The sequence below is a fragment of the Aulonocara stuartgranti genome, assembly GCF_965226115.1.
Source record: "Aulonocara stuartgranti genome assembly, chromosome: 3".
NCBI classification, from domain to species: Eukaryota; Metazoa; Chordata; class Actinopteri; order Cichliformes; family Cichlidae; genus Aulonocara; species Aulonocara stuartgranti.
The window spans coordinates 48,537,419-48,553,289 of NC_138941.1; the positions used below are offsets into that span (position 1 = coordinate 48,537,419).

The following is a 15,871-nucleotide window of genomic DNA, read 5'->3' on the forward strand; positions in this document are numbered from 1 at the left end:
ATGCTCTAAAACTCGAGGTTTAGTGAGCAACTTTGTCTGGAGCTTTCAGCTGTGTCCCATGACCAGCTAATCATTTTAACAAAGACGCTCAAAACTTCAACCCAGAGATTTAAATCCAACCTTCTCCAAAGTGCTGATCAGCAGTCATTGGCTGTCCCATTAAAACAAAAGACACTTTGCTTTAAAATCAAAGCTGCACCTTTGAAACTAGGTGGTTGTGGTGATAAGGGACAACTTTAACTTTGGAGAGGAATATTCTCCACCTCTTGTTTGCATTCCAGCACAACTCGGCGAGTAAATCTCGAGTGTCTGTAGGTAAGTCGGCCTCTTCCAGGCAAAATGCAGGTGACAGCAGAAATCTGCTAGGACAAAACAATCACAAGGAGATTTTTGGTGCAGCACTTTCTTTATGAATGTTTTTTCCCAGAAACAGCCAGCAACTTCCAGCCACTCGCCAACCAGTCGAGCATAAAGCGGTTAGCGAGTGCCAAACAGTTATCGACTCAACAGACTATGTCTGTTAAACCAAGTCTTAATTCAACATCATAAGTTGTTACTTGGTTTAGGGTTTAGGAAGAGAATGCTTTGTGGTATAGCACAGCCTTTTGCAATGTTAAACAGCACTTCACCACAGTTCAGTGCTACATATCTAACTTTATGACATCAATATGAGCAATCTTACAGCTTGAACAAACAACCTGTAGGGGTGCGTTGGTTTAAATGACAATCCCATCTTTGCATTGAAGTTTCGGCTCTGTAAACAGTAACCGACAAAAGATGAATTATCACAATGAAGACTTCTAAAGCTCAAACAGAACCACTGAAGGTGAAGCAGTGCCATATGTTTATACTAGAAAAAAACTGTAAAATTAAGTGTTTCAGAAATTCATAATTTCCTCTTATTAACATCAGCACCTTCCCCCTCAGTTTATAAGTGTTACACAGCATCTAACCCTCTACGGTGTTGGAATAAATAACAAATAACTTCCTGTGTTATTCAGCTACTGCTGACCCTGGCTTATCATCTATCTTACTGTTTGCACTGAATGCCATCAAGGGATGCATCTAAATTGCAGCTCACTAAATGGATTCATCTTGTGACAAAGGGCACAGCGTGGAGCTGAGAGGATTTTCAGAAGTTTTTCAAAAGTTCCACCCCCTGTCAGATTCCTTGTAGTTGGAGGGGCTCCAGGTAAGCCAAGAGGATTAGACCGTCGGCAGCTCAGCAGCAAGAATGCCTGTCTCTCACTCTCTGTCTCTCTCCACTAAAGCTCTCAGACTTTCTGCATTCTTCATTCATAAGTGCATTCAGAAACCATCTGATTCGGGGTCTGGGACTGTTTTGCTCTTTTTATAGGAAACAGCAGCATTTGCACTAAACTCCTCGCTTATGTCCAAGCCTCATTAGCTGTTATTTTTGTAGGATTATTGACAGATTTACAAAATAAACAACTGCTAAATTATTTGAATTGTGAGGTTAAAAAAAATGTTACTTTGACTAGATAAAAACTGAAGAGTCCATCTTCAGATAAGCGTTCTGTGTCATTATCCACAAATTAAGACAACTGTGGAACAATGGTGAACATTCCCAGGAGTGGCCATCCTACCACAAAAAGCACTGTAGGCCTCCTTTGCCTCACGACTCAGCAATAACTCAAATGTGACAGGTTACATGGGAAAACCACTGCTGACCAAAAAGAACAGGACAGCTTGTCTCACATTTGCTAAAAAAACCCATCTCTGTGATTCCCCAAACCTTTGGGAAAATATTCTGTGGACAGAAGTTGAAATCCCGTTACATGTGGCATAAAACTAACGCTCAAAACATCTTCATATAACGGTCAAGCATGGTGGTGGTGGTGCGATAGTTGGGGGCTGCTTTGATGCTTCAGAAGCTGGATAATTTGCTGTAATTGATGGAAACGTGAAATATGCTCTCAACCAGAAAATCCTGAAGGACAATGACCGACCATCAGTATATGCCCCGATCCTAAATACACCAGCTCTTTTCCCTTAAAACTGCACTTTGCTAACCATCCCACCACTACGTAGTGGATAGCGTAGTGGTTAAACTACACGCCTTTGGAACAGAGGATCGCAAGTTCGATTCCTGCCTGGGGCGTCTGTATCCAGTAAGGGTCCTAAGGCTAGACCCCCTATGCTAAGCAAGCCTACCGCAGACATGAGCGAGACAGATAAATATGAAGGCATGCTGGCTCGGACGTCGCCCGGATCAACAAGGTCCGCGTCAGGTGTTGAGGAACCAGGGCACCCTGACGAAAAGTGGGCTACTGGAACAAGAAGGCATCGGTGGGCAAGGGACGAAAACAGGGCGTTGTTGGAATGCTACTACGCAAGTAACCCCGGCGGAAGGGGCTACATGAATAGGATGAGGGACCTATGGATTCTTCGATACCCAACATCCACAATGACGGCGAAACAACTAGTAGCTCAGTGTTCCAACATTCGAAAGAAGGGACTGCTCTCACAGCTAGAGATTGACGAGGTACAACACAAATGCTACGGCAAGGAGGAGTCAGGACGCCAGGTCAGGGGGGAGATATCATCACCCCCACCCGAGATTGGGTACATAGCCCCAAGTGTGATAGGAGAAGGATCGTTGAGTGCGAGAGGAACTGACCTGAAAAATAGGATCATGGCCAAGCTTGAAACCTGGATCCCCCGTAGCCGGTTACCAAGATTACGTGAAGTACCCTCAGAAGGTCTGCTAGATGATGTTAATGCAGCACTACGGGCAATACCTACAACCACGATTACCGACACTAACAAGCTGATCTACAATACGGCAGCAGTGATCAGTGAGATGCTTGGCTACAAGTTGAACAGCCACAAGGGGCAGTACCCTCCATGGAGAAGGAGGCTAGAGGGCAAGATCAAAGTAGCACGGAGGGAGGTTAGCCAACTAACGGAGTTGCAGAAAGGTGCGACGAATAAGGTGCCTAAGAAATACAGCAAGCTGTCCATACCTGAGGCCTTGGAAACTGCCAAGCAAAGACTCACAGCCTTGGCCAGCCGCTTGAGGAGGTACACCAGAGAGATAGAAGACAGGAGAATAAACCAGCTGTTCTCCACAGAACCAGCAAAGGTGTACTCTCAGTGGCAAGGGAACAATAAGAGAACAGCACCACCAAGGCTGGAGACGGAGCAATACTGGAAGAGCATATGGGAGAAGGATGCAACCCATAACGGCAATGCTCAGTGGCTAGAGGATCTGAGGGCAGACCACAGCGACCTCCCTGAACAGGGTCCAGTAACCATCACAGTGGCAGATATCCAAGAAAGGGTCTCCAGTATGAAGAGTTGGACAGCACCAGGGCCCGACATGGTTCACGCCTACTGGCTGAAGAAGCTAACTGCACTCCACGAGCGTCTGGCAGCACAAATGAACCAGCTGCTAGTTAACGAGATACACCCGGAATGGCTAACTGAAGGCCGGACGGTCCTGATCCCCAAGGACCCCAAGAAGGGACCGGTCCCCTCCAACTACCGACCAATAACCTGCCTCAGTACTACATGGAAGCTCCTGTCAGGCATCATATCGGCTAAGATGAACAGGCACATGGGTCAATACATGAGCGGGACACAGAAAGGAATTGGCAAGAATACCAGAGGCGCAAAACACCAGCTACTGGTAGACAGAACAATCAGCCGAGACTGCAAGACCAGACTGACCAACCTGTGCACTGCCTGGATTGATTACAAGAAGGCCTATGACTCAATGCCCCACAGCTGGATACTGGAATGCCTAGAATTGTACAAGATCAATGGGACCCTAAGAGCCTTCATCAGGAACTCAATGGGGATGTGGCGTACAACACTAGAGGCCAACTCCAAGCCCATAGCACAAGTCACCATCAAGTGCGGGATCTACCAAGGAGATGCTCTGTCCCCACTGCTGTTCTGCATAGGCCTGAACCCCCTCAGTGAGATCATTAACAAGACTGGCTACGGATACCGACTACGGAATGGAGCAGTTGTCAGCCACCTCCTGTACATGGATGACATCAAGCTGTATGCCAAGAGTGAACGAGACATCGATTCACTGATCCACACTACCAGGCTATACAGCAATGACATTGGAATGTCGTTCGGACTGGAGAAGTGTAGTCGGATGGTAACAAAGAGAGGGAAGGTAGTCAGAACTGAGGGGATTGAACTACCAGAAGGCAACATTGCAGACATAGAGGACAGTTACAAGTACTTGGGGATCCCGCAGGCGAATGGGAACCATGAAGAGGCCGCTAGAAAAGCTGCAACCACCAAGTACCTGCAGAGGGTCAGGCAAGTCCTGAGGAGTCAGCTGAATGGTAAGAACAAGATCCGGGCCATCAACACGTACGCCCTGCCCGTGATCAGGTACCCTGCTGGGGTAATAGGCTGGCCAAAGGAGGAGATAGAAGCCACTGACATAAAGACAAGAAAGCTCCTTACCATGCATGGAGGGTTTCACCCCAAGTCCAGCACCCTGAGGCTGTACGCTAAGCGGAAGGAAGGGGGCCGGGGACTGGTGAGTGTCAGCACCACAGTCCAGGATGAGACAACGAACATCCAAGAATACATTGGGAAGATGGCCCCAACTGACCGAGTGCTCAGTGAATACCTCAGGCAGCAGAAACCCAAGAAAGAGGAGGGAGACGAGGAACCATCATGGAAGGACAGGCCCCTGCACGGTATGTACCACCGGCAGATAGAGGAGGTGGCTGATATCCAGAAATCCTACCAGTGGCTGGACAAAGCTGGACTGAAAGACAGCACAGAGGCACTAATCATGGCAGCACAAGAACAAGCTCTGAGCACAAGATCCATAGAGGCTGGGGTCTATCACACCAGGCAAGACCCCAGGTGCAGGCTGTGTAAAGATGCCCCAGAGACAATCCAGCACATAACAGCAGGGTGCAAGATGCTAGCAGGCAAGGCATACATGGAACGCCATAACCAAGTGGCCGGCATAGTGTACAGGAACATCTGTGCCGAGTATAACCTGGAAGTCCCGAGGTCAAAATGGGAGATGCCCCCAAGGGTGGTGGAGAATGACCGAGCTAAGATCCTGTGGGACTTCCAGATACAGACGGACAAAATGGTGGTGGCTAACCAACCGGACATAGTGGTGGTAGACAAACAGAAGAAGACGGCCGTAGTGATCGATGTAGCGGTTCCGAATGACAGCAATATCAGGAAGAAGGAACACGAGAAGCTGGAGAAATACCAAGGGCTCAGAGAAGAGCTCGAGAGGATGTGGAGGGTGAAGGTAACGGTGGTCCCCGTGGTAATCGGAGCACTAGGTGCGGTGACTCCCAAGATAGGCGAGTGGCTCCAGCAGATCCCGGGAACAACATCGGAGATCTCTGTCCAGAAGAGCGCAGTCCTGGGAACAGCTAAGATACTGCGCAGGACCCTCAAGCTCCCAGGCCTCTGGTAGAGGACCCGAGCTTGAAGGATAAACCGCCCGCAGGGGCGTGCTGGGTGTTTTTTTATATATATATATATATATATATATATATATATATATATTTGAAGTATGTTAATATCAATTAAGCCATTCATTTTCCGCTGCTTATCCAATCACAGTGGCTGCTAGAGCCTAAAAGATCTAAACATACATGTTCACTTTTCCTTTGTTCAACCTCAAATCAATTTAGATTATTCTGTGAGTAAATGTGAAACTGAATGGAAATGCCTGAAAATGCAAAATTACACCAGCAACGTCTTTTTCACTGTCTGATCACATTTAGCTCAGAAATCGATAACCGTGGACGTCTGGTGTTTGGTAGGGCTGCTCACAGACACAATAATGTCCGCCTTTCTGCAATTCAAAAACCCTCCAAATCACCGAGGACTCTCGAATATGTGATTACATTAAAATTTTACCGATGAACTCTGTCGAGAAAAAATAAGCACAGACCGATGGCGTCTGCCCGCTGCTTGTCTCTCAGCCTCTGTTGCATTCACATCTTTCACAGGCTAAAGTGCTTCAGTCATTCATGAAAATTGCTGGAGCGAGATGTGAGGGAGAGGAAGGAAAGTGGGAGGTGGGAGCTGCGACCAAAAAAAAAAAAGAAGCTTTCTCACTACCCTCCATTCATTATTCTTCCATTGTGTATCTCACTGTATGCATTTTCTGTCCTCTGTCATCCTCATCACTTCTCCACCTTTCCCTCCATCTTTTTGTCACTGCTGCTTGTAATTCTTCTTTTTTTTGGGGGGGGGGACTAGGGAGGAGGAAGAGTGGTGAGTTACCATGGCAACAGCAAGCTGGCTGAGAGCTACCTGTTCTCTGGCATAGGAGGAGGAGGAGGAGGGAAAAAAGCAAGAGACGGAGTGTAAAAGAGACAGAGGGATGGTGACAAGTTGGATAAGTCTGACGATATCTTATTTTTTTCTCATTTTATCCAAATCTGATAACAAGACCAAAACAAATCAGTGAGAAGCCCTGAGAACAGCTGTTTTACATGCATCCAAATGGCCTTTTCTGACTTATTCTGTTGTGTAGTTGAGCTTCATTTGCGTCTAAAACAAATAACTGGGCCGCACCTTTGCACAGGGTGACACCATAATTCATTACTGCTAATGAGAGCACAGCAGTTTATATGGCTCAACCCGAAATACACTACAAAAAATGTGTATGCATACTCTGCAAAAAATAGTACCCGAGAAGCATGCTATTTACCCCTGTTGGGGCACTGCTTGCTAAACCTGATCCTGTTCATTTAATGAAACCACAGACAGGCTTGATGGAAGGAAAAGAAGGAAAACAGAAGGAGAAACGTCAGTCTTATACTCAAAGTTCTTTGCTCTTCCTCTCGGTGTGAAGGAAGTGAATACCCACCAAGTACAACGCCACAGGCATGCATCATTATACCTGACCTTCTCCTCCTCTACACAGTGGGTGAGGTGAGGTGGGTGAGGAGAAATGGAGAAAGAGATATTTAACTATAGATGGATATGCGCAAGAAGGAGGAGAGAGGCATCCAGTGACGAAGCAGTTGCTATGCCAAAAAACCAAGAGGACCACACATGCATGCAAAGACACATACACACACACAAACGTAGGGAAAGTAAACAAGGAGGAGGCTGAGTGGAAGCAGGAGTGTCAGAACGATGTTGCTGAGGGTGACCACAGCATACTAACAGCTCTGACAGCACACACACACACACACACAGGCAATGCACACAAGCAGAGCTGACTGCCAGAGATGGGCGAGCGCGATAGAGAATGTGATCATAGGAAGAAATTGTCCTCGATGTCAAGTCTTGTTTCTGCAGCATTTTCTCCCTCAAAGCTACAGGGAATCTGTCCACATCGTGCAGCGTCACCTGAGTTGTGGCTTCTGGCATTAACATGCGAGCTGATGCTGAAGCTTTCCCACTGTTTTTAATAACACTCTGCATCTGTTCTCTTCTCAAATCACTCCCAATTATTTCTTCATGACCTAAAGAGAATTTAATAAGGGGCTGGGGGTGAAACGTCTTCACCCGGTGATCTTATGCCATGGATTCTCTCGGCGCTTCACCGGAAGACTTCACCTGAAAATGTTTCCTTACACCTGTGTTATGAAATGGCTTTGTCTATGCCAATCTCATGAGTCAAGGAATCAAGTTTAATGTGTGGACTGGATGTGGTGCAATTACATTTCCAAAAGGTGACTGATGTTTCCCATGCTGAGTACCTTACATCAGCTGTAGGAACACAACAAGCTTTTAACTCTGAATTATCGAAAGAGCAAGCCCGGCATGAGGCACACACACGGTGCTGTGCAAAACTCTCAAACCACTCCTGATTTCTTGAAAATCTTTTGTTCCCAAGCAGCCAGAGTGTCAAGATCCTGGGTCACTGAGTTTTTAGACTTTACAGTTTGGTTTTATTTTTAACATCTTCCAGTGATTCTTAGTTTGTGCTGTTATTTGCCTTGAGTTTTCCTTTTCCTTATTTCTCACTAATATTTTTGGTATATTGCTCTTTATGTATTTTCTCAGTTAGTTAATTCATGTCTGTGTTTTCATGTTTAGTCATCTCATTTCACTTCCTGTCTTATTTTGGCCATTATTTGTCCTCTGTGCCTGATGTTCAGTTTTACTTCCCCTCGTCTTGTTTCCTTGATTGTCTGCACCTGTGTTGTTCCCCTCAGGTGTGATCACATACTTGTGTAGCTTCAGTTTTCCCTTTTTCTTTGTTGGTGGGTTATTTAATTCTGTTTCCCATCAGTTTGTTTTCCTGCTTTTCCCTGGACTCCCAGGGTTGCCATTATCACCTGTTGGACTCTTTTGGACTGTAGCACATGACTGGTCTGTATTTGGGAGTCCACTGCCACACTCTTCAACATCACAAAGACTGTCTTGTAAATTTTTTTAAAGTGGTCCTGAGCAATAGTTTTCCAGGACTAAAACGATCTATAGCAGATAAACAGTATCTGGAAGTTTTGTCCTTAAGAAATGGGAAAAAGATCCAGTAAAGACCTGCCACGGGAGCTGGGAGATTTATCTAGTCTTTCAGCTGATCACTGGACCCTCATCAGAAATGGTCTCAGTTGAAGGGTGGCTGTCAAGAAACCATTTTTAAGGAAGGGAAACATGGAGAAAAGACTGAGGTAAGAAAATTACACAAGAACTGGACTTGTGTAATTTCATTGACAACAAATCTTATGGAGTGATGCAATCCATATTTAAAACTTTTACTTCCAATTATCGTCTGTATGCATGGAGCAGGTCAGGAGAGAGGTGCAACAGCGAGAGTCTGCAGCCATGTATAAAACATGGTGGAGGCTCTGTCATGGTTGCATTTCAGCCAGTCGTGTTGGAGAGGTTGTCATAACTAATTGAATTATGAATGCTGTCATGGACTCGCCTCCCCTTTTTAGATGGTTTGGACATGTGCAAAGGAGAGATAGTGGGTATCCTGGACAAAGCATTTTGAGTATGGAGTTGCCATTTGGAAAAATACAGATGACCAGAGAGGAGGGGTAGGGTGAGATGGAGGAATATGATCCACTGTGGCAAGACAAGACACTATGAGGACTGTCAAAGACGACCATGCACCATGTGGAAGAGGTATCTGCCAAATTTGTTGAGCAAGATTAATATTAGCACTGTTTTTCAGCCTGGAGCTTCTTCTTTGGAGGAAGACAAGATTGTGTTGCTTTTCCAGCACGCATTTAATACACAACCACAAAGAAGCTAAAGCCAAATTGGACTGATGTGACCTCCAAAGGGATAAAAATTCAGATTTACCGCATGTTGTAGCTTTCCTTGAGTCTGATTTGCCATGACTCTCACTTTTACAGCTGTCACACAACTCCTTCGAGAACAGCACAGGTGACAGTGAAGGCCCTCACAAAGCCAGGACTCTAAAACCAACAGTGTTGCTGTTTTACTGCTCACAGAAACCATCTTTATTTGGAGATAAAATCATTTCTATTCTCAACATGACAGGAGCCATCTGAAAGCTGCCAAATGATCATTCATTTCCAATAGAATCTCATATTCAGGCTTAATCTATTTAATTTTGAATTATTTTTCAGTGAAATTTCATATTGAAGTCATAAATTCTAATAAATGCGAAAAAGGCTCAAAGGCACCTGGCTGCACCAATCAACAAGCATCTCGGCACATCTCTCATCAGCCCAGATAATTAACCTCAGTCTAACCCCTCTACTCAATAAGCATCTGACATCTTCGACAAGGCTCCAACTAATGGCATTTTCCATTATTATATGATTATTTAACTAACAGGTATGCTTAGGGGTGTCTATCTTCCATCTATGGCTCAAAGTTGAGTTTTCGAGTTGGCTAAATGACAACCAGAACCCCAAAGATGCTCAATGCTCACATTTGAGAAGTTGAAACTAAAGTATGTTTGCCTTTTTTTTTTTTTTAAATGAATGACCCAAACTCTGCTGATTATGAATCACGAATCACTTGAGCGCTTCTTTAAAATGAGCACAACTTGAGCTGTTGACCATCTCACAGCTGGACTGGAAACATTACCACTCATTCACAGACTGGATGCCAATCGTCTCTGTGTTTACACGTACCCATTAAAACACAGCAAACTCTTTTTACTTTGATGGCTCGGGATCACTCTGGTCCAGCCAATGAAACATTCATGTGTTCCCTCAGAGGTACTGTAGCTGTGCCAGTCCAAAAACTTCTAAGAAAGATCAAGGAAGTATCACACTTTCTATGCTGACTTTGTCCGCAATTTTCATGCAGCACTACCTCTGTAATGCTGTCGCCATGAAAACATCCTGGAGGCTCAGCTGACTCAGATGCATGTGTCAGAGTAATGACTTTCAATCAGTTGCATACACTCACCTTTCCTGTCAGTTCAACACAGTGTTGTTGAGAAACACAGCAAGAAATAGACTTCAGAAATACTCCCATTGCCTTATAAGTGCACCTTCACATTGCAGTTTCAACAAAATTCTTAATTTGTAAATTTATTTGGTCATTTAAGACTGCATCAAATATACTGACAGCATTAGCAATTGTAACCACACCTGATCTTAGACTATTTTGGGCATTTCACTTTTGTACCTGTGACGTCGAGTGGTAAGAAGTGTGCCGGTGTGCGTCTTCCCAGGTGCCAGCGAGGTTTTTCGGCGACTGGCGGTCCAGTAGTGGCCGACGTGGCAGTACTGCTGCTACTGTTGTTACTGCTCCAGCCTAGAGGGGGCCGGTCTGAGCTGCAGGGGGATGGAGACGGGGATGGAGATAGGTCGGTAACAGACCTCAGACCAAACACAGAGGAGGTGGTTTCATCTTCGTAGAGCTGCTTTGATGCTGGCTGCAAGAAGAAGCAGAAAGGGAAAACCGCTATGTCATCAAATAGTGATGCACAGTTTGATATACTGAAGTCGAGAATGGTTGAAAGGGTCTGATTTCCCCAGGAAGATATATATAACCTTTTAGAAAGTACTGTCGAAAGTATTTTTACGTCTTGATTTCTTAGTTTTTTACATATTTGACACTTTAAAAAGCCCTTTTACCCACTCTCTTTCTTATTTTTGAATCATGAACTTCTTTAGATGTTGTTCTGGGTTCATTTGTGACCTCCTGGATGAGTCGTCCATGTTCTTTTGGATTGATTTTGGCAGAATTATCACTTATTTTTAGTTGGGTTATGTTTGTTTAGCATTAAAACATGCCATATAGGTGTTAAACCTTGGTTATTTGGATGGACGTGCAGATGAAAGATCAGTATTTGATCAAAATTGTTCTGACAGCTGGAAAGAAAGCGATTGCAAGAACTGGTGTTCTATTATTTAGCTTCATGTTCAAACTAAATAATAAAAAAGCTATTTAAAAAATAAAACATGCCACATAACATGGAAAAAACAAAGAAATCAGAAAGGGGGCAAATACTCTTTTTTAGTACTGTAAATATAAATATGGAGCCGGCATATTTATTTATTCATCCATTTATTAACCACTTGTTACTGGTTCTCATAATCACCTTTATGAACAGTAGGGCTGTATCTACTGTGGAATTATGGGCTGAAAAAAATCGTATATTATATTACATACAGTACCAGTCAAAATGCTGGACATGTTCAAATTACATCACACTACCTTCGAACAGTTAGTCGCTATAAGCTGATGTAATGAAATAGATAAATGCAACTGTGAGTAGATGTCACATCATTTGGCAATAAGCTTACATCAGTCAACAATGCCAATATGTTCAGACACTATATTTGTGCATCCTTCATAAATGACTGCTAGCTTTTACATTTACACGTCCAGGAGTTAAAGTGAAATAGATATGTATTCATTTGGAGGTGTGAAATTAAAGTCTCATAAACTTGTTTTTACTCTGTTTGGTCGAGCAACCTGACAACATGTTACTAGGCAGGTAGTGTAAAGTTGACCTGTTCATTACATGATGAACTTTGTATGAATCCCAGCTCAAAATAATCCTTATTTGTCACGAGGTGTGACTGGGTGTAGCTCTTCAGCTCATCCATTGTTTTAGGCCAACTTTATTCTGATTGGTTGCCTCTGTTTAATGGAAGGCTTGAATACATGGCTAAATAATGGTTACTCATTTTCATACAAATTGAATGTTGGAGGCTAAAGGCTTTACTTTTTAATAAAAACAAAACAAAACGTGAGTGTTTCTCATGTAGAAAAAAAAAAATCATAGATTCTGCACTCAGTGAGATTATTTGAAAAATGTTTCAGGCTACCTACAGAGTTTCTTTAGTGAAATCCAAAATATTGTCTTCCCCTTCAGTCATGGTAATGCATCCTGAGATCCAATGGTTCAAATCTAATTTCCTCACTACAAGATCTCCATTTCTCTCATATTGTACTACACTCTCAAACTCTTTAAAAGTTATTGTTCTCATTTTCTGCCCAAGCTGTTTTGAAAATTAGCCAATAAAGCCCTTTTCCCCTTTAAACTGCTGTTACTGGCTCAAACACACAAGAAAAACAAAATAACCTCAGAATTCAATTTGCAGTAAAAATCAATAGAACCAAAATCCTATAGGAGTCCAGACAGCCGGCGGAGGTCATCTACTCATCAACCTCCTCCAAAATTAAATGTTTTGTCCCCTTTAAGCAACTTCAATGCCTGTAAGAGGAAGGATCAGTAGGGTAGATAAGCAGACAGCAGGGTTACAAAACAGAGAACGAGAGAAAATGCTGTCTCATTTTCACCTGTCTCATAAAACTGAGAGAGCTAATGCAGAGGAGCGACAGAAGTGAATCTGAAGTGAGTTAGAAACATAAAAAAGAAAAACATTGATTTGACGTGATTAGCTGACAGGGACGGAAACTGACAGAGCAGCAGAGACACTGTTCGTTCTGTCCCTGATGGCAACAGGAAGGTGCAATCCCAGCTGTGAGGGAACGGGCATCTGTCAACTGTCTGCCATTAGATCTACAGTATCAGGCATCTCTGCCCTTAAGCAAGGCAATGAAACTGTCGAGGCTGCTGCAATGCAGGAAACACTCCAGTCTATCCTCCGCCTCGTGAGAGACGTAAAGCTATCTCGTGGGAATCTGCCATTCTCTAATTGAAATTAACCCAAACAGAGAGAAAGGCATTAGGTTAAGAGAGCTCTTTAGCAGCTCGCTGAAGGAATATTGCGTCAGTCGGTGTGCAGGAAATGTGCAGCCATCTTGCAGTAAAATCACGGTGGGAGTTCAATGAGCTGGGGAAATAGACTGAGAAGTACTAATGGAAAAGGGAAAGAGTGAAAAGAGAGAGGCTCTATGTATAGCTGTAGCCTGTTTGACAAATTGTGATCATAGATTATCATTGAGACACCCTGAAGCAATTTAACATCTATGTTTGCATTCCCTTTCTCGCCTTCAAAAATCAGTCAGTAAGTCCTCAATGTGCAGGCGCCGGCTGACAAGAAAGCACTTACGTCACATGCTATTTTGATTTCTTAGCGAGTGCTAATGATACTTCCATCTGGAAGACACTAAATGGTTTGGCATTTGTTTGTAGAAACCTGCTGAGAGTGTGAAAAGGACAATGACTAATCCTGAGAAATCTGAATGAGGGGGCGGGATATACTGTGCAACAGTTCTCGGATAATTCGGCTTCATGGGAAAAAAATAAAGGGATGATGACAACAGCAGTGAAGCATTTTGTCACAACACAACTTTTAGCTGTAAAACCGTCTGATATGCCGAAGCAGTAATTTGTTGGAATAGTGCATTGTGTCGCCGATTTGCTGAATTAAGCTGTCCAACGGCCAATTAGAAGACATGCTCATTCCGAACTTCAAGTTACAATCATTAATAGAAAAGGATGGAGTCTTTATTATCAGTCCTCATTGAGCGGAGCAAATCTGCATCAGTGATCAGTCAAGTACAAACAACGCGCAGAAGTTCAAATAATACAGACGCAATACACACACAAGCACAGACATGTAAATGTGAACAGAGACACAGCAATTAGAAGATGCCAAACGCAGACTGAGTTTCCATTTGGCATGTCATACTATAACAAAAAGAGAAATTAAAGACTTTTAGGAGCCTTAATGCCACTAATGGCTAAAACATAAAAACGGGATGGCAACCTATGTTCAACTAGGAAAAACTAGTAGTTGTTCAGGAACTGCATTGAATTTTTTGATGCCAGTGATTGATTGCAAGCATTTGCGACAGTGGCTGTCAGCCCGTGGGCGCACCCTGATTCCAATCAGTCACAACCTTGGAAAGAGTTTCATCCCGTCCAAAGGTGACGATACAACCAATCATTTGCCAGATATTTAGGAGACCTGTTGTATACAGTATACTGTATACAACAGGTCGAAATATCAGCTACCAAGTTGCGTCAATAACTTGTGTGGACATTCAGGACAACTGTGTAGATCCATAAGAGAAATTTGGTCAACGTGACAAATTTTGTTGGACAAATCTATTCTATAAGTACGTCTTGCTGATACTATGTCTACTATGTCTTCTCTACAGCAAAGCTTCTGTATGAAGCTCAGTACAGGACTGGCCTATTGCTTCTTTAGCTAATAACGTTAATCATTTTATTACGCTACCATGTATCTTCCATCTAAGGCCCGCAGACTGTATAAAAGATGGATATAGCTGCTGTGAACTTTTAGTTTTTGAGGTCCTACTATGAAGAAGTTGTTATTTTTCTGTTTGAATGTTGAGGGTTCGGGATCATTTACCCACAAGTCTCTAAAAAACCAGGAGCTTTTTACAAGCAAAGGTATCACCCCTGCTGGTGAGAAGAAGACTGCATTGGCTTCCCATTTCACATTCAGAAACTACAATATTTATACTGCCTTTGCTTGGGTCATTGGCCTTATTATGGATCTTACTCAGATAGGAACTGTCAAAATTTGACACTCCCTTAGCAGGACAATACTACAGAAGAACATGACAAAAAGGCTCCCAGTCTGATCAAGCATGCACAGATGTGCTGTCTGATGAATGGAGGCTCTATCCTGCAACCCAAAGGACATAAAGACTCCACTGCCAAAGTACTGGTGCAGGCTCAGAACACCACCAGAGGTGCCACGTCCATACCCCAGCAGCTAGCTGTTTTGGCAGCATGAAGAAAAACCTACACACACTTATGTAGGTGGTTTTAACGTTGTGGCTAATCTGCACATCTCAGATCTTGCACCACAAAGCTAACTCCCAGAGCAACAACAAAAGGTCCTGCATAAAAAGCACAACCCCAGAAAGAAAAAACAAACTAAATAAAAAGCTGTTGCTAGAAAAACGCTCACCATTTTCATATTTTGAAAAAATCTTGAGGATTACAATTTTATTTATAGCCGCACTCTCAAGGTCGATAAATCAAATTAAAATGATGATTCCAGTGAGCATGAAATGGCAAGATACACAAGATTTAATCAAAGGAATGGGCTTTTGTGGGATATTGTATCGAGGATGATCGAAAAATAATGAAATGGAGAAAAGAGATAGATTTATACTGCCTATAATTTTATTGTAAAGGGGGAAGAGCCTTTAAAATGAGGCAGGTAACATAAAATGAATATCAAGCACTGATTGGAAACAATAAAGAAATAATAAAGAGTGCAAACAGGACCACAAAAGGGCAGATGGAGTCGGGTGGAGTAGGTTAGCAGGAGTTTAGCGGGAATGTGAAGTCTGGTGTCTTGCTGTTCTGAGAGAAAAACGAAGATGATAAGTGAAGTGGACACAGTGTATGTGTGTGTGTGTCTGTGTGTGTGCATTTAGCAGAAGCAGGATGAAGTCAGGTTTCACAGGTTTAAGAGGTGGAAAAAAGAGTGAGTTTAAAATAGGAAAGGTGGAGATTATTTATTGCGTTTGCTTGTTAAAGATGTGCAGCTTCAAATAGCTGCATATAAAATCTGAGCTTGGGTGTTTGTTCAGCAGAGAGGTG

General features: G+C 43.3%; 1 protein-coding gene across 3 annotated transcripts in view; it reads right to left on the reverse strand.

The window, feature by feature from the left end:
• Positions 1-15,871, reverse strand: part of nhsl2 (NHS-like 2) — a 247,858-nt gene that overhangs the window by 21,351 nt on the left and 210,636 nt on the right. For all 3 annotated transcript variants that reach the window (XM_082528141.1, XM_082528142.1, XM_082528143.1), the window contains exon 4: positions 10,552-10,801. In XM_082528141.1, the coding sequence (XP_082384267.1) occupies positions 10,552-10,801 (250 nt within the window). The remainder of the gene's footprint in view (positions 1-10,551; positions 10,802-15,871) is intronic.